This window comes from Ichthyophthirius multifiliis, assembly GCF_000220395.1.
Source record: "Ichthyophthirius multifiliis unplaced genomic scaffold scaff_1120509251142, whole genome shotgun sequence".
NCBI classification, from domain to species: Eukaryota; Ciliophora; class Oligohymenophorea; order Hymenostomatida; genus Ichthyophthirius; species Ichthyophthirius multifiliis.
Window position 1 is genome coordinate 30,673 of NW_004086164.1, and position 23,334 is coordinate 54,006.

Genomic DNA, 23,334 nt, shown 5'->3' on the forward strand with positions numbered 1-23,334 from the left:
TTATTACATTAATAAGGTTGTGATTTTAAACAGCTTACTTCATTAAATAGAACTATCATGCACTTATCAAGTATTAAAAACTCATTAGAATGCATAAAATATATACTTGAAAATAAATTATGTGATATAAACGCTATAGATCAATATAATAATACTGCACTACATTATGCAGCAGAAAAAAATTATGATTAAATAATAACTGAAATTTTAAATTACAAACCAGATTTAAATATTAGAAACTCTTAAGGTTTAAAAGCAATTGATTTAATTAGATATGTAGAAGGATTTAATGCCTTTAATTAATTTAAAGAAATTTATTAAATTTAAGATCATTTTTATTAAAAACATATAATTGGAAATAATATTTTAAGAGGTGGGAGAGTTGATGGTGTGGTAAAATTTTTAGAAAAAAACAAATATTTTAAGAATAAAAGATAAAATTTGCTTGAAACATAAATGATGGAAGATTAAAAAGTTATAGGCTTTGAGAACTTTAAATTTATAAGAAAATTAGGAACTGGAGGCTTTGGGGAGGTTAATTTGGTTAGTTTTTAAGAAAAATATTATGCAATGAAAATAATGGGAAAATACATAATTGAATAAAAAATGGCTTAAAAATACATCCTATACGAACGAAAAGTGCTTGAAAAAATGATAGGAAACCCATATATTTGTTAATTATATTATGCATTTTAAGATACAAAATACTTATATTTAGTTTTAGAATATATAGATGGAGAGGATATAAGTAAGTTAATTTTTAGAAAAGGAAGATTACAAGAAAATGAAGCTAGAAAATATATAGCAGAGTTGATTTTAATTATAGAATAATTGCATTAAAAAAATATTATTTATAGAGATCTTAAACCAGAAAACATACTTTTAAATAAAGATGGAAATATTAAATTAATTGATTTCGGGTTAGTAAAAATGAATATAAATAAAAAATAAAAGACATCTTCTTTTTGTGGAACTTCTATGTATTTGGCACCTGAAATGCTTAAAAGAAAAAGTTATGGATTCAAAATTGATTGGTATGCTATAGGGTTGATTACTTTAGAATTACTAACAGGGGATAATCCTTTTTATGATAGAACATAATAGGGAATTTTCGATAAGATTTTGAATTAAAAACTTAAGAAAGAAAAGTATATTTCAAATGATGCATGGGATTTTATAAATTAAGTAGATTATTTAATTACATATTTTAAATATATATTATTTAAAAAGTTAATGGAAAAAGATGAAAACAAAAGAGCTGGTGTAAATATAAAAGCACATAAATGGCTTAAAGATATTGATTGGAAAATTTTATCTAATAAGTAATTTATTTAAATAAAAATATATTTATTTATTATTGTTAAAGAAAATAATAAATATAAATTGATTAAATATAATTAAAAGAGGAAAAATAAGATTAATTAAAAAAATAATGTTCTGATGATGGAATATATGAAGCTTTTAATAAAATTGATTATGATTAATAATTTTAGGACAATTTTTTAGATAATGAAGTTTAATAAGAAAATATAAATAATTTCACTTACTATAATAATTGGACTTATTTTTGAATATCTAAAAATATAAATATTTTTAATTTCAGCATATTTTAATAATGCTTTATTATTTTATATTAAAATTAAAAAAAAATAAAAAAAACTCAATTTATTTGTTTATATTAGTAATTTTTTTTTATTTAAAAAAAAAATATTTAATTTAATTTAAAAAAAAATTAATTATTTTGTTATAAGAATTAATTATAATTTAAAAAAATAAATTAAAAAATAACTATTATTAAATGAAAACATCTTATCAAAGTCATATGGGAAGTAATACAGGAAAATTTTAATATAATGGTAATCCCCTTAATTAATCTTTCCTACATCTATAAAATTATGTAGTACATAATTAAATAAATAACTATAATAATAGATTAAACAACTCATTGATTTTTAATCAATAAGATTCTAAAATCAATAACAATTTATAAAAGACTGAACAAATAAACCATATGATCAAGAATAATTAAAACTTAGAAACTAGAAACTCTTAATCTTAATACCATTAAAGTTATTATTAATTAAGCTAAAAATAAATTAATATAATTGACTAATTAGAGGCCTTGAAACAGTAATTTTTATAAATAATTTTTAATATATAAAATTTAAAGTACTTAAAATTATAAAATGACTAATTTATCTTAACTTTAATTACCTAATATCTAATGCTACTCCCAATCAAATTTTAACAGTTTTAATATAAATATTTATATTAAAAATACATTATAAAAAAAGAAAAGGAAAATAATATTATACCTATTGGAGAATTAACCGATAGATAAAATCAAAATAGTAAAATAGATTTAGACGCAGTTAGAAACTAGTAAATTCTATAAATAAAAAATAATAATGGAATTCAAAATGGTTAAAATACTCATATTAACATTTAAAATTAATAAAACTTAGTTTTTCAAAAGAATTAAATAGATAATTATGTTAATAAACCAATAATCACGTTAATTTAAAATAAAATATAAAAAATAAATTTAAAAAAAAAGAATTTTTAAAAACAACTCTTAAAGTTATATACACCCTCAACAATTTATAAAAGAATAATAATTCAAATTAATATATTGTTCTAAAACAAAAGCTGGTTGCAATTAACAAAAGAAAGAAAAAACAAATCAAGATACAGCAATAGTAAATCCTAAAAATCTAGCTGATCTAGACATTCATCTTTTTGCTATATGTGATGGTCATGGTACAAATATTTATTATTAAAATTAAATAAAATAATATTAAAAGGATAAAATGGACATTAAATATCTTAATTAATTTAAAAAAATTTCCCTTTAAATATATAGAAATATTTATCAAACGATTTTAAATAAACAATATTATAAAGTTATAAAGAAACAAATAAATAAATTTTTGCTCAAAGTGTTGATTCCTATCTCAGTGGATCTACATTAATTTCTATTTTTATTCAAAAAAAAAAACTTTATATTGCAAATGTAGGTGACTCTAGAGTTATTTTAGCAAAATAAAAAGCTTCCAATACACCTTTTTATCCTTGCTAACTTTCCACAGACCATAAACCTTCATTAGAAAGTGAAAAAAATAGAATAATAAAAGCTGGAGGACGGGTAGAAAGTTAAGCACATTATAACGGATAGCCTGTTGGTCCTCTAAGAGTATGGTAATAAAATGCAGATATTCCTGGATTAGCTATGACTAGAAGTATGGGTGATAGGGCAGGCATTCCAGCTGGTATAACTGCTGACCCAGAAATTAATGAAATTTAATTAACTGCAGAGGATAAGTTTATTGTTATTGCTTCTGATGGTATTTGGGATTTTATGAATGATTTTGATGTATTTTATTATTTACAATAACTTATTTATTTAAAAATTCTGAATAAAAATATAAAGGTAGTTAAATGTGTAGAATAATTTTATGATAAAAAAAATGCAGATTAGGCAGCAGAATGTTTAATTAATTAAGCAATTTAAGCTTGGAAAAAAGTTTTTTTTTAATTAAATAAAAATTTATATATGATATTTATAGGAAACTGATTATAGAGATGATATTACATGTACTGTAATTTTTTTAGAAAATTGAAAGATATTTTTGAATATAAAATTTAATATTTTTTTACTTTTTTCAATAAAAAATAAAAGTCATTCCTTATATTGTTAAAAAAGAAAATTAATTTAAATTTATATAAACATATAATATTCATATATTTATATGAAATTCATATATAATTTTATGTTCATGTTAATGAATAATTAAACTGAAAATATTTTTATTTATATTAAAAAATTATATTATTTTTATATTAAAATGAAGTTTTAATAAAAAAAAAAAAAAAAAAAATTAGTAAAAGTTTATTTTATTAATTAGATTTTGAATAAAATAATTATAAATTTTAATTTTGATTTCAATCTTTTTTATGTTAAATGAATAATAAATTAATTGGTATATTTATTATATAAAAAAATAAAAATCATTATTCTTTTCAAACATCTGAAAAATAAATTATTAATTTTTTATATAAAACTAAATAATATTTAATGATTTAAGTCATTAAATCGAAAATCTAATATTATTTAATTAATCATTTAATATAATACTTAATAAATTTATATATATTTTATGTTTTATTTGTTATTTAATTTTTAATTCAAAAAATAATTAAATTAAGATATTTGGTTTCTTTAAATTAATTAAACTAAGATTATTATTATATTTTTTGCTTCTTTAATTTTATTTAATAATATTTTCTTAAATTTCTTAATAATCTAATATTTTAGATTCATTATTATTAATAATATTATTTCTTTTTATTTTTAAAACATTTATTTATTAATATCAAGTAACCTTTATTGATAATAAATTAATTTATATTATTATAATAAGAAAATCTTGAATAATATTTCTGCATTTTTATTTCTAAAAAACTGTTAAATTTTAATGATTCTTATTTTTTTAAAAATATTAGTATTTATAAAAATGGAATTATTTATATTTATTTTATAATCAATTATACACTATAATTTTTATTTAATTATTTGTATGATTAAGCATATAAAAATTACATTTCTTAGTAAAAAATATGATTATTATTCGCATTTTGACTTATTATTTTATGTTTTTTTTTTGCACAATTTGTGATTTATTTATTTTGAAATATTACATTTATACTTTTTCTATTTGTAATTATTTTATATGGTGTAGTTTAAAACGGCAATATTATTAAAAAGAAAAAATATTGTATATTTAAATATTTTCAAAACGGAAAAATAAAGTAAAGTAGAACTATTTTTAAAAAAAAAAAACAATATTGTAAAATAAAAATTTTAATATTAAAATACAAATATAAAACAAATAAATAATTAATATCAGATAATTATTTTGCTATAAAAATAATAAATATTATACTATTAAATATTTATACTTTATTATCTTTGTTTGTTTTTGATATTTAAATTTATAATTAATAACTGATTTATTTATTATTTGTTAATTTTTTTAAAAAAATTGATTTAATTATTTTTCACATTAAATTTTTTAATTAATTTAAATTTTTTTATATTAATTAATAAATTAAATTATACAAAAATTATAAAAATAATATAATTTCCTAATAAAAAATCCAAAAAGTTCTTATTATAAAATATATATTTTTTTTTTTTAAAAAAAAGTATATGCTTTATATTTTTTTTTTAAATAACAATAATTTTCATTTTTTTAAAAATATGTAAATATTTTTATAATTAAATATTTATTTTTTATTCAACTCTATATAAATAAATATTTTTTTTTTTTTTTTTAATTATATTAAATATAATATTTTTTTTTTTAAATTTTTATATAATTATAATTTTTTAATAAATTAAGTAATATTTATGGAATAAGAAAATATAGGAGATTTATAATAAAAAGAATAAACAGAAAATAAAAATTAATAAGAATAAAACGAAGAAATATAATATGATTAAAAGCTGGAAATAAGAGAATCTTCTTATGCAGGAAGTTGGTACTCGAATAATGAACATGAGTTAAATATTTAAATTAACGTATGGTTAGATATGGCAAAATGTGAAATTTAAAATATTTAGGCTGTAAAAGCTATTATTGTTCCGTATAACATATAAAAGCTATTATTTAAATTTTTATATAAAACAAATAAAAAAGTCATGCAGGTTTTTCTTTTTCAGGTCCTACATAAGCATATGCTTATAAATATTTGAAATAATATTGTCATTAAAAAAAGTATATTACTTGTTTTGATATTTTTTCTCTAATTTTTTCTTAAAAAACTCAATCAATAAAAAAAAGGCGAAAAAAAAAATAAAAAAATTCGATGAATACCTTTTTTTTTTGATGATATTAAAAAAAAAAAAAAATATTAAATAAATAAAAAAAGCATTAATATTTTAAAAATATTAATTTATAAAAAAAAAAAAAGACTACGTGTATTTTTAATGGGTCCTTTCCATTACATTTTTATTAGATAATGTGGATTATCAGGAATGAAAGTATATGAAACTCCAGTAGGAAACATAGAAATAGATTAAGAAAGTATAAAAAATGAATATATTATATGAAATAATTTAAAAAATAAAAATAAAGCCATAAATGAATTACGAGAATTAGCTTATTTTGAAACTACAGATAAAGATGCAGAAGAAGAAGAACATTCATTAGAAATGTAACTATGTTTTTTAATTAAAACATTAGGTGCTGAAAATATAAAATTGATACCTATTATGGTTGGTGCCCTTGATTAAAGTTAGGAAACCTTATATGGATAGATTTTTAGTAAATTTGTTGATTAAGATGACACTTTATTTATTGTTTCAACAGATTTTTGTCACTGGGGATAAAAGTTTTTTCTTATTCATATTTTTATAAATATTAAAATATTTTACAAAAGGTATAAATATACATATTTTAATAAAGATGATGGGGAAATTTATGAACAAATTGAAAAACTTGATTAAAGAGGAATGACAATAATCGAAAAACATGATAATTAGTATTTTTAAAATATATATATATATATATATATATATATATATTTATATATATATATTTATTATATATTAAAATTTATAAAAAGAGAATTTATAAGTTACTTAAAAGAAACTGAAAATAATATTTGTGGAAGACATGCTTTATCTATTTTATTACATGTATATATAATTATATTATTAATAAAAAATATGTATATAAAGGCATTTAATAATAGTAAATATTCAAAAGATATTTAAACTCATTTTGTTAGATATGCTTTATCTAGTTTAGTTAAAGATAAATCAGATTAATCTGTATCTTATGCATCAGCCGTATCAATTATAGAGGATTAATGAAATTTTAATTAATAAATAATTAAATTATTTAAGTGTAAATAATTATCAATTAAATACTTTCAAATAACATAGTTATATTTTAAAAAATAATAAAAAACTTTAATTAATAAATAAAAAAAAATATTGAAAACATTTAAAAAAAAAACTTTTATAATTTTAAAACAATAATATAAAATGTATATATGCGACAATTATTATAATTAAGAAAAAAATATAAAAAATTTAGTTAAAACAATAGCCCATACAATTCTTTATAAATAAAAATACCTAAATAAGGTAATTCAATCGTTAATACTATCTTATTATTTGATAGCCAAAATAAATAAAAAACAAATAAAAAAAAAATTACTAATTCTAATTTAAACAAAATAAACAAATATAATAATAAACAATTATAAGATAAATCTGAATAAATTGATTAAAAATTATAAGTATATCATAAAGAAGCTTTTAAACTTTTATTAATGTTGAATTGTAATACTTATAAGTTAATTGAGTTATAATAATAATAAAAATACAAAAAATAATAAAATAAAAATGAAAGTAAAAGCAAATAATTATAAATCAATTAAGAAAATAATGAAAATCCAAACGATTTTTTTACAGTTTAATCTATATTAGCTAAAACATTTTGTTTAAATTATAAATCTTAATAAAATTGTTGAACTGAACTAATTATTTATTCCTTTAAAATAATTTTAAATTGAAAAAATATAGCAAATTAAATTTGGTGTTAAAATTAAATATTATTTAATTGTATAAAATAAATATATTTTTTTTAATATAAATTATATTTTTATACAAATTAATACGAATATTTTTTTTAATATAAAATACAATTAGGATTTATTTCAATTAGGTAATATTTATTTAAGTATTTTAAAATTAATAAATCATTTCTAATTTAATATTTTTATTTTTAAAATTATTCTAATTATATTTTATTTTAAAATCAAAATTTTTAATATATATATGTTGTAGTTTTTAATTAAAATTCGAAGTATTTTTTAATTACTCTATTAAAATAATACTATTATTATATAACTATATATTTAATTGATTTATATTCATATTATTTTATTGATTAATTTATATTAAAATCATATTTTTATAATATTTATTTTTTATTTATTCTTTAATTATAATCTAAGTTTTAATTTTTTCTAATTCAAATATCAAAAAAATCGAATATTCGAATAAAAAAAAGGAAATAATACAAATCCTTAATGTTTTCCGAATTCTAGTAATATAATAAAAAAAATATATATATATTTTTATTTTCAATCTCAATATATATATATATTTTTAAAAAGAAATTGCATTTAATCTACTTATTTTGTATAAGTTTATTTAGTTTATTTTTTATTTTTTTAAAATAATGTTTTTTATATATAATTTATTAAATTTACATTAATTTAAATTTGCTTTTTGTTTTTTTGATAATTATTATAAGGGTTTTCATAAATTGTTATCAACAAAAAATTAGAAAAACTGACAATAACTTTTTATATATATACTCTAATAATTGTTTACTATATATCATTAATATATATAAGTAAAAAATTAAATATAATTTCAATTATTTAGATAATATTAATATTAAATTTATATATACTTATAAATAAATAGTTATTTAATTAGAATTTTTATACCATTTTATTCTATGAAGATTAAATAAAATAATTAATATTTTTTATTATTTTTTATCTATTTTTTTTTTATATTTTTATTGAATTATTTATTACGATCATATAACATGTTTAAATAATATTTTTGTATTTATGTCGTATAATTCATTTATAATTTGTCGATGTATAAAATTGTTTGTTTAATTATCAATTATTAGTATATATATATATACTAATTTAATTACTATATTAATAAATTATAAATATAAACTTCATTATTATTATCATTGCTTAAACTAAATATATACTTTGCATTATTATATACGTAATAATTTTATCATCTCCCTTATTTTAGTATATATTCTGAAATAATAAATAAAATTATAAATCTTAATATCAATTTGATTTATTTAGTGAAAATATAAATTTAAAAAAATAATAAAAAAAACAACATTAAACAAATTACATAAATTAAATTAAATTTAATATTTAAAAATGCAAAATATATATATTTTATATAAATAAATATTTATTTTGTTTTTTTATTTAATATAATTATTTTAATATTTAAAGAATTTATATTAAATAAAATTTCGTATTTTTTTTTAAATAAGATAATAATTTATTTAATTTTAATTAATATAACTTTTTGCTGAAAATTTTTAGATATTTAATTTTATTATCAAATAATTTTTTATGACCTTTTACTTTAAAATATTTCTTTTTATTTAAAAATCATATATATAGTGGAGTTTTTAATTTTTATAATATGTAAGATTATTTTTAATCAATTTTACTATTTAATTTATGGATAATAGTATTTTAATTAAAAAAAAAAAAATATTAAATTAAAAAATAAAAATGTCCGAATAAATAAATAATTAAGATAATATAGATTAAGATTAAAACTAAGATAATTCTTAAATAGAAATAAGATAACTATATTCCAAATGAATAAGATTAAATAAATCATATAAGTAATAGTTAAATCAATTAAAGTAATAATAATAATGTTTTTTAACAAAATTAAAATGATAATCTAGAAGAAGAAAACGAGAAAAAAGATTTTTTATAACCTGAATATACAAATAATTTAGAAGAAAATAATTAAGATTATAACTAATATTAAGATTATGATTAAAATTAAGATTAATATTAAAATTAAGACAATAATTAAAATTAAGTTGAAATAAATCATTAAATAAATGAAAATGGCAATGAAATCGAAAACAATTTAATATATTAGCAAAATAAATAAATATTAGATAATTTTTTTAAAAACTTTTATGAATAAATAGAAAATTATTTTAATGAATTTAAAAAAAATAACTAATAAGAAGCCTATATTACACCAAACGATTTACATTTATTCATAAGAGTATCATTTTACTATGATAACATTATTTTTAAGCATACATAATATAATTAAAAAGAAGAATTTTTTAATGATCCAGAAAGCAAGGAATACTTAAATCACAAAATAAAAAAATATTACAATTAAATTTATAATTAATTTAATGAAAAAGATTAAAAAATTTCATTTAAGAACTTAATTGATTTTTGTTATTTTTTAATATAGTAAGATTTAAATTTAATTTTAAGTAAATTTGGTAATAAAGAAAAAATAGAGTCTGTTTATGAAAAAGAAATCAAAGAAAATATAAAAAAATATGAATAACTTTTGTAATAAGAATATAATTTATAGGAAAGAAAAATTATTAAAAATAAATTAAATAATTTAATTGAATAATTAAATTAAATACAAGGTATATTAAAATTATTATTAAATATAATTTTTAATATTTTTAAAAAATAAAGTTTTATAAAAGTAATAAAATGTTAATTAAATAAAAGGTTTACAAAGAATTAAAATATTAAAATAAATATTTAAAGTATTTTGTAAGGAATAAGTAATAACTGGAGTTAAATATTCATTTGATAGAATAGCTCATGAATAAAATCATATAAATTTGGCTTGTTTTTTAATATGTTTAAAATAATTGGGTATTTTAAATCATAATAAATATGTAAATAAACAAGAAATGAAAAATTTGTTTAAAAAATATGCTATTAATTCAAAAGAGGCAGATTTCGAATGTTTTAGATAATTATTAGAAAAAGTAGCAATTTAATTTTTTACTGAAGAAAATTAGATTTCAGATATATAAAAAGTAGAAAAATTTTACGAAATAATTTAAATAGATAATTTAGATATTTTAAAAAGAAAAATATAAGGAATCTCTTTACCTTTTAATATAAAAGTTATAAATATTATATTACTATTTTTTTTAACAAAACATTTATAGGATAAAGATGGGTTTAGACTACTTCCTTTTGATTAAGGAAGATAAATTCCTATAAGAATATTTAATAAATAAACAAAAGAAATAGTAAAACTAAGAGTTGAATAAAAAAGCTTATGAAAATTACAAAAAATGAATAAGTAAATCGTTATTAACATCCCAATGAAGAAAAACAAAAATCTATTTTTTAAAACTTATAAAATAATTAAAAATAATTTTCTAATGAAAATAAATAAAATTAACTTTCTTTTGATAAAAATATAAAATAAAATGATAAAAAAATACTTTACTAATTTAATTCAGAGCCTACTAAAATAAACTACAGTGAAAGAAATAGGATAAATTAGAAAAAAATAAAAGAAGGAGATAAGTATATATATATACATATATATATTATTTATCTACTTTAATATATATAAAAATACAATTAGAATTAATTGGTAATAATTACAAAATATTACTTATAAAGATATTATAAATTCTAAAAAGGAATATTTTAACCCAGAAGAATTAATAAATGAGAATTATGATAATGAAGATTATATATATTTATAATAATATTACATATAGTCAGAAAAATAAAGAAAAGAACATCCATAAAATTAAATTATCAAAAAAATAGAAAATAATGGAAAAATTGATAAAATTTAATCGATATCTAGACACCATAATATGAGTATTTTTGAAAAATCTCCTAATAATTTAAATAACAAAACTTATTAAATATAATAATATTAATATAATAATAATAATAGTATCAGCAAATAAATAAATAAATCACCATAATAAAATATTGGATAGAGTTATATGACAAGAGCTTAATAAATAGATAATGATATGAAATACCGACAATAATAATAAATTTAAAATATAAATTCTAAAATTTAAAAAGGTATTGATATTGCAAACAAATGAATTTTAAGAAAAAAATCAATCTAGTTATATTACGCGTTAAAAAAAAAAAAAAAAAGTCAATTATATTTTATTTTATCTGTCATTTTTATTAATAAAATTTTATAGATATCCAAATAATTAATTTTTTTTTATGTATTTTAAATAGTAGAATTTTATAAGAAAAATATATATATATAGATAATATTTTGTTTATAATAACACGTATTTAAAAATATACCATATATATTTAGAATAAAGAATAAAATTATTATAAAGAAAAAAAAGACTAAAATATTTTACTTTTATTAGATATAAAAATATTTATAGTATTCTTTTTTTAAAATTGAATTTAAATTTTAATTTATTCTTTTATATTTAAAATATATTTTATTTTAATAATAAAACTAATAATAAAACTAATGTTTCTATCAAATATATACCAATTAAATCGGGCTTTATATTATATTAAAAAGTATTTTTTATTTTTTATTTTTAATTTATATCTTATATCTATTGTTTTTATAATTATAATATTATATTTTTATATAATAATACAAAAAAAAAAATTAATTTAATTAATTAATTAAATTGACTTAAATAAAAAAGTAATTAAAAAAATGAATACAGAAATATCTACTAAATGTTTTTAAATAAAAATTAAACAAACAAAAAACACAAATGCATCTGTTTTGAATCTAAATCAAACAACCTAAATAACCCCTATTATAAGATCTATTGCTAACAAAAATGAAATATAAATACAAATAAAAATAGATGAAAAAATATTATATGATAACATTATATAATTTTAATAAACAAATCCTTCTATTTAATAATGCACAATACGTTAACCTGTAATATTATTAAATGATTATTGCTTGTTTTCTTATAAATTCTTCGAAAAAGAAAGCATTGAAGATTAATAAAAAAATACTTTATATTCACACTGTTAAGTACTTAATGATAGATAAGAGGAAGATATTTTTGAATTTAACTATACTTTTTCAATTTTGTAGACACAAAAATGTTTGAATTTATAATTGTAATTTTGTGATATTTTCCAGAAAAATTAAAAAATAAATGTTGAAAATAATATAAATGAAGATTAATACAATAGTAAGGAAAACATATCTAACTCTTCTGAAAACTACGAAAATGAAGAAACTCATTAAGTTTACAAAAAAAAAAAATATGATAGAAAAAATGTAGTTAAAAATTTTATGAAAGGCTTTAGTAGATTTTTTAGATGTAAAAAAAGCAAAATATTATTAATGAATTAAATTTAAGGTTATTTTGATGAATAACATTATTAAAAAAGTCTAATATAGTTAAATCTAATAGAAAAGCAGAATAAATTTAATAATAAAATGATTATAAGGCTGATCAATTCTGAACTAAATATATATGCTCAGTATTTCATTAAATAGTGCTCAGAATAATGGATATAAAATAGTTAAATAAGTGATAAGGCTACTCATTATTAAATAATTGCTGATTATTAAAAAGCTTTAGAATAACCGTCTTTAGTAAATCAATTACCTGCTTTGAGGATTAGAAATAGAAACAAATAAGGTTGAGAAGAAAAAAAAAAAGAAAAAAATTATTTCAATATATTTGTAAACAAATATTATAAAATTAAAATTATTTAAGTTATTTAATATTTTAATATAATATATTATTTATAAAAATTATTTATGTTTCTATATTATTTTTGGAATATTTCTAAATTATTTTTAGTATGTTTCCAAATATTAAATAAATGTGATTATAATATACAATTTCTTTATTTTTAAAATAAATTAAAAGTAATTTTAATAATTTAATAAGATAATATATAATTATATATTAATTTGAGAAAATTATATAATATAAATAAAATATTATATTAATATTTTATTTATTTATTGCATAAATCTTTTATTATTAAATAAATTATTAGTCAATAATTTTTAATAAATTTATATTTAGTGCCTAAAAGATATATTTGATATAAAAAAAAATGTATTAAAAAAAAATTTTTTAATTATTTTTAAAATAAAATCATTTATACAAAAAATATAAATATTTTATTAATTTAAGAATAAAAAATTTTTTAATTATTATAAATTATATATATATATATATTTTTTATTAAATATATAATATATTTATTTATTATTTTTCAATTAATCAATTTATCGATTATATATTTTTTATATTTTCTGTTTTTTAATATACTTATTAAAAAGACAAGAAAAAACTGATATTAGCCTCATTTTTTTTTTAAGTATTTTAAAAAAATAAATAAATAAGTAATATATATATATATATATAAAGTGTTAAAAATACTTATCTAAAATATATATGATATTAATTTTATATATAATATTTTAAAAACTATCTTTTTAATATTTCTATAAATAATAAAATATAAATCAATAACGTAATTATTTACATTTTAATCAAGTTTTACAATTAAAAAAAATATTCATTATATCGATTTTAAATAAATTTATAAAATTTTAAAATACAAATATTTAAATAAACATCAAATGATATATAAATATGAATTTTAATTAATATTAACTTAAAATACACCATTTCTAACTTCTTTTTTCTAATCTAAACCCAAATTAACTTAAGTATTCTATTCAAGCCCAAAACTAACTAAAACATAGCATTTTTCTTCAAAAACCTAAATATTTAACGAAGTATTATTCTGTTCTTAATTTTAATTTTCAAATGAAATTTAAATTTCTTCACTTTTAACTATACTAAAAGAATGAACATCAATAATTTTAAAAAAAATTGTATTTTTTTTAACTCCAAATATAATAAAATCATTCTAATTAATTTTTTCGACTTTAATTTTCCCTTAAAAAGTTAATTCTGGAATATTTTTAGGTAAATATTATTCTGAATTTAGTAGATTTTATTTATCAATAGCCTAAATTTAATATGTTTTTTCCTCATCTTTATCTTAATAATTATTCGAAAATAAAAAAATTAATTAATTCTAAAATTCAAGAATTTTCTTTAAAAAAAACTCAAAAGGAATCCATAAATTAACTAACTCTAAAACATTATGTAAATTAAAAATTTTTATTCTACAATAGCTATCCGCTAATATCAAATAATCTTAATTCTTTTCTAAATGGACACCCTAAAAGCCCTTTTAAATAACCAAATTATTCGAATTTTCATATGTAGGTAGTAAGTCTCCTTCTTATTTTAATATTTTTTCCATTCCAAAACTATAAATATCACCATATTTATCTGTCACATATATTTTTTCTGTATATAAAGAATAAAATGCATGAGTTACTTTTTTTGGAAGACTAGCTTATTTTAATAAATTTAAATTGTTAGAATGTTCATCTTTGGTGAATATTTTGACTTATTTATCATGAGATGCTGTATAAAAATAATCTTTTTGAGCATATTTAAATGACCCAAAGCATTTTATTTTATCTGCGTGTATATTTTTTTGGATTTATATCAAAGTAGGTTTTATTAATAATAAATCTGTTTTTAAAGGCAATATTTACATTTTTTTTTTTTCCTTTAAAATATATAATTAAATTAAAAATACATATAATAAATTTAACTTTTTTTTTTTCCATTTAATTTTATTTTCTTATATAAATTATATAAATTTTTGTATTTATATATATAAAAATTATTTTCTATTCATATATATGATTGTTTTTTTCTTTATTCTCATAGACAAATGAAATTAGGAGGGGCTAAAACAGATGGATCAGGTCCTTCAAATTATTGATTAGTGGCAAAATATTCGATTGTTTTTGAATAAAGGATATTTTTTTCATCATCAGATGTATTATTATTTGAAGACGTTAGTCTGTCAGATAACTATTATTATTTATTTTATATAATGTTTTCAAATAAACACTGTCCATCTATAAATACTTTAATTCCTTTCATTGGTAATAATTAATTTCTTGTTTTTTTTGTTCATATTCATTTTATCTTCCTTCTCTTCCGCTATACATGATAATAACGAATTCTTCGAATGTTATTAATTATTACCTGTGTTTTTTTTTTATTATTATTCACTTTTTGTTAATATATATATATATATTTTTATTTATATATGTTTGCTTTTCTTTTTTTAATATTTTTTTTTCTTTTTTTAATTAAATTTTTTTTCCCCCCCCTTTTTTTTGTTTATAAATATTATTATTTTTTTTTCCGACAAATGGTTAATTTTTAAATTATTATTATTATTTTTATTTAAAAAAAAAAAAAACATAAAATTATATTTTATTTTTTTAAATCAAAAATAAGTTTTTACATTAACAAAAAGTTGTATTTAATTCGTTATTTAATAAAAAATATTAATTTCTCTATATGTTTACAAATTATAATTCCTATTATAAATACCATTATATAATATTTTATGCTTTTAAACTTATGTTTATTTTTATTTCGCTTCTTAAAAAAAATTTTACTTTTTTAAGCAATTATGCTTCTTTTAATATTAATTATAAATATCCACCTAATATTTATATTAAGAAATATTTTTTATTTATTAATTCTTATATAGAGACTATTTATTTATATAAATTGACTTTTATTATCTTTTTTATTATTCGATTTCTTTTTATTCATTTAAAAAGTATTCTTTTGTTTTTATTTTTTTTCATTAAATGTAAATTTTTTGCTTAAATTTCTAATTCTATTTTTTAAAAATTTGTTATAATTAATATATATTTTTTATTTTAAACTTTTATTATTTTCAATTTTTTTAAATTAATCACTTTTTTTTTTTTTTTTCTTAAAAAGATAAAATTCTTACATTCCGCTATGTTTTGTTATTTTAACTTATTTTTTATGGTATTTATTTATTCTTTTTAATAAAAAATATTATATTATGCATTATTTTTATAATTCTCAATATACTATCTTTAAATTTGCATTTTATTTATACACTATATTATAAAACTTAACTTATTTATTCATATTTTTTAGCCTTTTTTTTTTAAGTTTCGTTTTTTATATAGTATCTTTATAAAATTTATTATAATAATATAAATATTTTAAAAGTTATCATTTTAATTAATTAAAAAAGATTAAAATTTTATTATTTTTTATCAAAGAGGGAAAAAAAAAAAAAAAAATTTTTTTTTAGAAAGAAATAAAAATAATTATTTTATTTTAGAAAAATTGTAACTTAAAAGCATTTAAGAACATTGATACCTTTATTTAAATTATAATCATATTCAAAACGAATTATATAAATAGTATAAAATTTTTCATAATATTAATTATAACCAGATTTTATAATAGTATATACTGATTTTTTTAATAAATGAAGTCAATTTTATATAATTATATTTTTTTTATTTAATTTTTTTATTACTAATATTTTGAAACTACATATACATAATTTAAATAAAAACAAAAAATAATAATAAAGGCTTATTTTTTTTAATATAATTCATTTTTTTGTTATGCTTTAAATAATAAAAATAAATAAAAAGCTTATTTTTTACAAAATAAAATAAAATTATATATGTATACATTTAATAAAATTATCCTTTTTTTTTTTTAATTATTATTTTCAATCAATGTTTACGTTAATTTTTTTTGTGTTTCTTTAATGCATCTACAAATTTATCATTTAAAACATCACATAATCCAGCTAAACTATCTAAACTTTCTTTTAATACTTCATTTGAATTTTTGGCTTTTAAATTTTATTTTATTTATATAAAATAATAATGATTTACAAGATGTCTATAATCTTAAATTTAATCTATTTTCTGAAGGATGTGGAATTGTATATCCACAAAATTCGACGTCTTTTCTTTTAACTAAAACATATCTTAAAGCATTTCCTAAAGTATGATCTTCATCATAAAATATATATGTAGCTGAGGTTTTATCTTTCTCGTTTTAATCTATAACTAATTTTTCCTCTTATAATGGCTTTTATGTTTTTTCTTCTTGCATTATATCATCGTCTTCTTCTTCTTCTATATTGGGAATTTCCTCTTCTTAATTTTCTTATTATTATGAAAACTCTTCACTGTCAGACATATTTAAATGATTTATTAATTTATATATATATATATATATATATATTTAATCTTTTTCTAAATAAATTAATATTTAAAAGTATGTATATATGTATTTATATATATATATAATATTATTTTTTAGAAGATTTTTGTTTATTTTATTTAAAAGTATTTAAAAGAAAAAAAAAACTCAATCGAATAAAATAAAAGCCACATAATCAATTTTATTTAAAAAAAAAAAAAAAAAATTGCAGTCAAAAATAAATAATGTTAAAAAGTAATATGTATATATAATTTTTCATTATTATTATTTTCGACATAAAAGAATCGCATTTACTTTCTTTCAAAGAAAATTTTTTATTATATAATTTATTTTGTTACAAAAATTATTATTTAATAACATATCTTAAAAGAAAACAAAAAATTAATTATATTACTAAAAACTTTTTAAAAACATGAATTCAATAGAAATAATGTTTATTAAATCAATATTTTTATTGAATATTATTAAAATTCAATTTTCATAAATTCCCTTTTTATATTATTCAATATAAATTTAAACTCCAGAATAAACAATATATTTATAACAACTAAAAGTTAAAAATAAAATAAGACCAACACTAAAAACAAAAGCCTTTTAAAATATTTTATCATATTCATTTTATAAATCTAATTAATTTTTCGGGAAAAACATTTTACATTAATTCTAATATTGACTATTATAAATCTAATTACATACATATTTCTAAAAATCTTTATTAAAATTACCCTTTGTTTTTATTTATTTACTTATAAATAATAAAAATATGAATAAATTTACTTAATAAATATAACCATTAATAACTAACATAGGATAATACTAAACATTCTAAACCACTCCAATTTAGTATTACTCAAAAAGAATTTATTTTCGTAAAAAGTCATCTTTATTTTATGAATCATCCTATCTTTAATTAATACAATCCTAAATAAAAAAATCATCAAAGCAATTAATACATTAAAATTTATTAAAAACATATTATAAATACTCTTAACTATTAAATTTATTCAAACAAACCATTTTCAGAATTTTTTCATAATCCGAATTTTCATTAAAAGAAAAATACGAAAAAAACTCTATTTATTTATCTATAATTAATGATTTCAAAAAATTATAATGAGAAAATACAAATTCATATAATTAATTCAAATCTTCCCAATATACCCAAAATTAAATATTTATTTTTTTATTTTCATATTCATAATTAAATAATATTGATATTTATAAATTATTATTATTTTCTTCATACTTTACTTTTAGAAAGTTACCTTCTTATCTTCCTATTAAAAGAATTGGAATTTCTATTGTTTTTCCTGATAAATTTTCGTCCAAAAATAGTTTCTCAATCTCATATTCTTCACTTTTATCTATTATTATAAGTGCTTTTGCATGAGATTTTAAACTATTGTATCCTTAAGTAATTACATTACAATTACCTTTATCAGCCAAATAAATTGGATATCCATTATATTAATAATAACTTTGATCAAAATGTCTTATTTCAGTACATCCTGTGATGTCTTACATGCTTTAGCTTTAATTTTTATCCGAAAAATTTGAAGCTAATTCTATTTTTCCATTAATTTAACTTTAATAGGGAAAACTTCCAATATTTAATAATAAGGCTTTTAAATCTTTTTTTTTTTTTAAAAAAAAAAATCTAAATTAAAATGTATTTAACATAAATATACATATATGCTTTCCTATAGATGTTATTTCAATAAATGTTTAAGTTTAAAAAACTTGAGAAATATTATAGTATAAAATAAAAATAAATAAAAACATAAATATAAATACTTTAAATATATATATATATAGATATAGAATAAATATTTTTATATAAACTCATTAAGTAAAAAAAAAAAAAAAAAAATTTTAAAAAAGAAACAAAAATATATTATTATTTTTTTTTAAAAACCAAAAAAAAAAAAAAAAAACTATTTATAAAAAACCAAAAAAAATGGATAATGAATCTAATGTTGATATAAAATCTTAATCTTAATAAGTAAAATAACGTACCATAATTGATAAATAAGAAAAACGTTTATCCGAAATATTTGATTCAGTAAGTGCACGTTTTTCAAACACGACATTTTCCTATAGAAATCGTCCTACCCAAACTACATACGCTCTAATAGAAAATGAAAATAATTTACTATTACATATAATAATAAACCGAATGATTTCTTTCGAAAAAAAATACCTTAAAAAAAGTGGTTTCATTTTAGGAACTTTTGTTGCTTTTTTTTTCGCTTTAATTATTTCTTCGACTTATGTTTTTATTCCCAAATAACCTTTTATATAAAATGTATTTGTTATATATTTAGTAAGCTTTTTAACTAATTATTATTTGATGAAAGATGGAGAAGTATAACCTTATATAGAAAAAAGATAGGATAATTTGTAGTCTAAATTAGGTGGTTTTGCAGCTTTATTTATGGTAGTATTTTTTGTATATGGATTTTAAAAATGCGACAAATCAACTATTTTTTAAAATTTTTCATTTTCTTGGCTTATATTTGCATTATATGAATTTATTTTAAACAAAAATAAAAAGATGTCCCAAAAATAATATTTAATAGGATTACTTATGATCATTTTATTATACTTTTTATTAAACCCGACTTTAGTATCACCTATAGGAGATGATAAATTACTTATTTATGGAATAATATCAAGTAATATTAGCGGATTATTATTCGGATATTTTACTTTTTCAATCCGGAAATTAAAAAACGAGAATTTTGTGACTCTTTCGCATATTTACTTATTAACAAATTCGCCATTTGTTCCCGCTTTTTTCATCTTTTAATAACTTGTGCCACCAACATTGTTTGAATGGGTAGTAATTATTGGAATAGGATGGATTTTCTTGTTTTTATTATAGTTTTTTATACGATCATGCTAATTAGATGTGCCTGGATAATCTTTATTGATTTTCCCTTAATTTATAGCTTTTTTGACTTTTTTCTGTTTTGTATTTTAGGTCGATGTATTTGGAAATGTAGGATTTTTTGATGTTATTTTGGGAGCAATAATAATTGGTTTGAGTTTTGTATTTATGGGAGATATTAAAGAAAAAGAAAAGAAAACAAATTAGGGTAAAAAATAATTGGATAAACCATAAAATGCTTTTGAAATGAATAACATTTAAGAATTAACTTAAAAATTAAATGATGAATGACGTATTTTTTCCATTATATATATCTATTTTATTTTATATTTCTATTATTTATTTATTTAAAATTTTATTTTGAGTAATATACATTTGTCTTTTTTTTAATATAAAACAAACAAAAATTAAATTTATATTAATTATTTTTATATAAAAAAATAAAACATGTTTTTTTTTTTTTTTCATAATAAAAAAAAGTTAATAAAATTTAAATATTATTTTTTTTTAAAAAAAAAAAAAAGAAAGATTTTTTTTTTTAAACAAAAAATAATAAAGTATATAAAAATAAATAAATAAATATAAAAATGGATTCTGCTACAATAATGCACTTAAAAGGACTTATTATGGGCGAAGAAGAAGACGATGAAAATTAATTAGTTAGAAACGCGAATCCTGGTTCAGTATTAAATCCATCACAAATAGATGGCAAATCAAACGAAAATAGATCTCAAGCAAAGCCATTTGCAAAAATAGATATAAAAAAAGGAAACGAAACATAAGATTTAAAATAAAAAGTAGTTTAAAAGGTACCACAATAACAATAATAATAATAAAAAGAAAACAAAAGCAGCGATATTTGGGGCGAAGATGAGGTTAAAGAACTCCCTATTCTTAAAAATGATGATAGATAAATGCCTGATGTTGAAGTTTTATATAAATAAAGGGTAGGAACAGAAGATGTTTATTTAGGTGTGTGTGTTTTTTTTTTTTTATATATATTTTTTACTAAATTATATCTATTTATTTTTAAAATAAAAAAGGCATGTCTAATATGGATCCTTCTTCTACTAAATGTTAGGATTTTTTGATTAAAGTACATCTTCCTGATACCAAATTCAAGGATATTTAATTAGACATTAATTCTACAGCAATGGTAGTTTAAAGTCCTAAATATTATTTACATCATGCTTTCCCTTATTAAGTTAGGGATAAAGATGGAAAAGCTTAATGGATTTCCGATAAATGTATTCTTTAAATTACTTTACCTATTATTAGAGAAGAATTATTTTGAATATTATATAATTTTATATTGTTTAAATTTTACAAATAAATAAATACACTTATTATTTATTTTTTCTTAAAAATTTCTTTTTTTTTTAAATAATTATATTTATTATTTGACTAAAAAAGGAAAAAAAGATAAAAAAGGTAAAAAAAGTAAAAAAGGTAAAAAGGTTATAATTTAAATAAATAATGAGTCATTATGCTTTTATTTTTATTATTTTTGGGACATTTTTTGAGTATATTGATTGATAAATTTATTATATTATTTAAAAGAAAAAGAAACTTATTTTTTGTTTTAAATAATTAATTCTTCTTTATTTTATTATTTATATTCTTTTACATGATTTTTATTGTATATTTAATTTAAATTGTAAATTTTTTTACTAAAAAATTCTAATTTTTAATTTAGATAAAAAAAAAAGAAAAAAAATGGAAACCTTAAGAAAACTATTAATAAACAAAAATTAAATTAAAACAAAAAATATAAAAACAATTTTTTTTTAAAAAAATAAATAAATTATATTCATTTATGATGTTAAATATAGCTAATAAAAGCACTCCAAAGAACAGTAATAGAACTAACAACAATAGCCTACATATGAATAGGGACATATTTAAAATTAATAAATTATATTATCGGCCAAACTTTAAGATCTGCAATATAGCATGTATAAAAGTCTTTTTTTATTTTATCAATACCCTATTAATGTGTACCTCCTTCAACTGTAGTCATAAAATAAAGAAATGAGACATAAAAGGTTCCACTTTGTATTGTTTCATCATAAAATATTCTCATACCAAGTTATTTTAATGATATTTTGTATACTGTAGGGACCAATTTCGGAAGCCATTTATTATACCAAAAACTACAAAAAGGACCATATAACATTGTGCCGTATAAAGTCATTGATAACATTCTGTAATAATCATATTTAGTGGACATTTTTTAATTTATTTCTATATATTACATTAATGCATCACCAGTTAAAAATATTAAACCTGTTGTTATTGCTGTACTTATTAAAGGCTATTTTTAAGTATATAAACTATATTAAAGCATTGATTTTTGCATTAATTTTTACATTTTTTTATTTATTTATTATAATTATTTTTTTAGTTTTATTATTAATAAAATTAACTTTTATGACTATAATAATAATATTTAGCTTTTTTATTATTTAATTTTTCATTATTTAAAATGAGCATTATTTTTTTTAATAAAGATATTAAAGTTTTAAAATTTAATTTTAAATTTATAGACAATAATAGGAAAATAGTAAATAATAATAATTAATATTTAAAAAATAAAAAAGAAATTAAAGTTTATTTTTAGAATATATAATAAATATATAAAAAATCATTATATATATTTTATAAAAAAATATAAAA

The 23,334-nt window shown here is 16.1% G+C and overlaps 5 protein-coding genes across 5 annotated transcripts, besides 25 other annotated features; 4 read left to right on the forward strand and 1 right to left on the reverse strand. All coding sequences in view use genetic code 6, as the record gives it.

Moving 5' to 3' along the window:
- Positions 1 to 930: 930 nt before the first annotated feature.
- On the forward strand, positions 931 to 3,620 carry IMG5_148020 (protein phosphatase 2c, putative; the record flags this gene model as incomplete). The annotated part of the gene is made up of 8 exons (XM_004031006.1): positions 931 to 1,185; positions 1,231 to 1,322; positions 2,118 to 2,130; positions 2,300 to 2,423; positions 2,650 to 2,760; positions 2,805 to 3,373; positions 3,431 to 3,523; positions 3,567 to 3,620. The coding sequence occupies 8 exons, from the start codon at positions 931 to 933 to the stop codon at positions 3,618 to 3,620; spliced, it is 1,311 nt and encodes a 436-aa protein (XP_004031054.1).
- Positions 3,621 to 5,063: 1,443 nt separating this feature from the next.
- Positions 5,064 to 5,102: a microsatellite.
- A 161-nt stretch (positions 5,103 to 5,263) lies between these two features.
- Positions 5,264 to 5,379: a microsatellite.
- Positions 5,325 to 5,391: a microsatellite.
- A 19-nt stretch (positions 5,392 to 5,410) lies between these two features.
- On the forward strand, positions 5,411 to 6,877 carry IMG5_148030 (hypothetical protein; the record flags this gene model as incomplete). The annotated part of the gene is made up of 7 exons (XM_004031007.1): positions 5,411 to 5,646; positions 5,700 to 5,777; positions 5,974 to 6,086; positions 6,138 to 6,393; positions 6,442 to 6,543; positions 6,628 to 6,700; positions 6,743 to 6,877. The coding sequence occupies 7 exons, from the start codon at positions 5,411 to 5,413 to the stop codon at positions 6,875 to 6,877; spliced, it is 993 nt and encodes a 330-aa protein (XP_004031055.1).
- Positions 5,892 to 5,930: a microsatellite.
- Positions 5,894 to 5,937: a microsatellite.
- Positions 6,555 to 6,611: a microsatellite.
- A 367-nt stretch (positions 6,878 to 7,244) lies between the features above and the next one.
- Positions 7,245 to 7,275: a microsatellite.
- Positions 7,276 to 7,381: 106 nt separating this feature from the next.
- Positions 7,382 to 7,415: a microsatellite.
- Positions 7,416 to 7,774: 359 nt separating this feature from the next.
- Positions 7,775 to 7,830: a microsatellite.
- Positions 7,831 to 8,564: 734 nt separating this feature from the next.
- Positions 8,565 to 8,608: a microsatellite.
- Positions 8,609 to 9,610: 1,002 nt separating this feature from the next.
- Positions 9,611 to 9,689: a microsatellite.
- Positions 9,612 to 9,672: a microsatellite.
- Positions 9,690 to 10,222: 533 nt separating the features above from the next.
- Positions 10,223 to 10,267: a microsatellite.
- Positions 10,268 to 11,525: 1,258 nt separating this feature from the next.
- Positions 11,526 to 11,562: a microsatellite.
- Positions 11,563 to 12,095: 533 nt separating this feature from the next.
- Positions 12,096 to 12,123: a microsatellite.
- Positions 12,124 to 13,395: 1,272 nt separating this feature from the next.
- Positions 13,396 to 13,452: a microsatellite.
- A 355-nt stretch (positions 13,453 to 13,807) lies between these two features.
- Positions 13,808 to 13,860: a microsatellite.
- A 445-nt stretch (positions 13,861 to 14,305) lies between these two features.
- IMG5_148040 (hypothetical protein) lies at positions 14,306 to 15,152 on the forward strand (the record flags this gene model as incomplete). Its single annotated transcript, XM_004031008.1, has 1 exon — positions 14,306 to 15,152. A coding segment is annotated over one exon (762 nt), but the record flags the coding sequence as incomplete, so codon positions are not given.
- Positions 15,153 to 15,247: 95 nt separating this feature from the next.
- Positions 15,248 to 15,285: a microsatellite.
- A 518-nt stretch (positions 15,286 to 15,803) lies between these two features.
- Positions 15,804 to 15,851: a microsatellite.
- Positions 15,852 to 17,269: 1,418 nt separating this feature from the next.
- IMG5_148050 (hypothetical protein) lies at positions 17,270 to 17,744 on the reverse strand (the record flags this gene model as incomplete). Its single annotated transcript, XM_004031009.1, has 2 exons — positions 17,270 to 17,391; positions 17,435 to 17,744. 2 exons carry the CDS (start codon positions 17,742 to 17,744, stop codon positions 17,270 to 17,272), a joined length of 432 nt encoding a protein of 143 aa, XP_004031057.1.
- A 20-nt stretch (positions 17,745 to 17,764) lies between these two features.
- Positions 17,765 to 17,789: a microsatellite.
- Positions 17,790 to 21,198: 3,409 nt separating this feature from the next.
- Positions 21,199 to 21,995, forward strand: IMG5_148060 (hypothetical protein; the record flags this gene model as incomplete). Its single annotated transcript, XM_004031010.1, has 2 exons — positions 21,199 to 21,630; positions 21,702 to 21,995. Coding segments are annotated over 2 exons (681 nt in total), but the record flags the coding sequence as incomplete, so codon positions are not given.
- Positions 21,204 to 21,247: a microsatellite.
- Positions 21,206 to 21,246: a microsatellite.
- A 68-nt stretch (positions 21,996 to 22,063) lies between the features above and the next one.
- Positions 22,064 to 22,114: a microsatellite.
- A 998-nt stretch (positions 22,115 to 23,112) lies between these two features.
- Positions 23,113 to 23,142: a microsatellite.
- A 180-nt stretch (positions 23,143 to 23,322) lies between these two features.
- Positions 23,323 to 23,334: part of a microsatellite that runs on past the window's edge.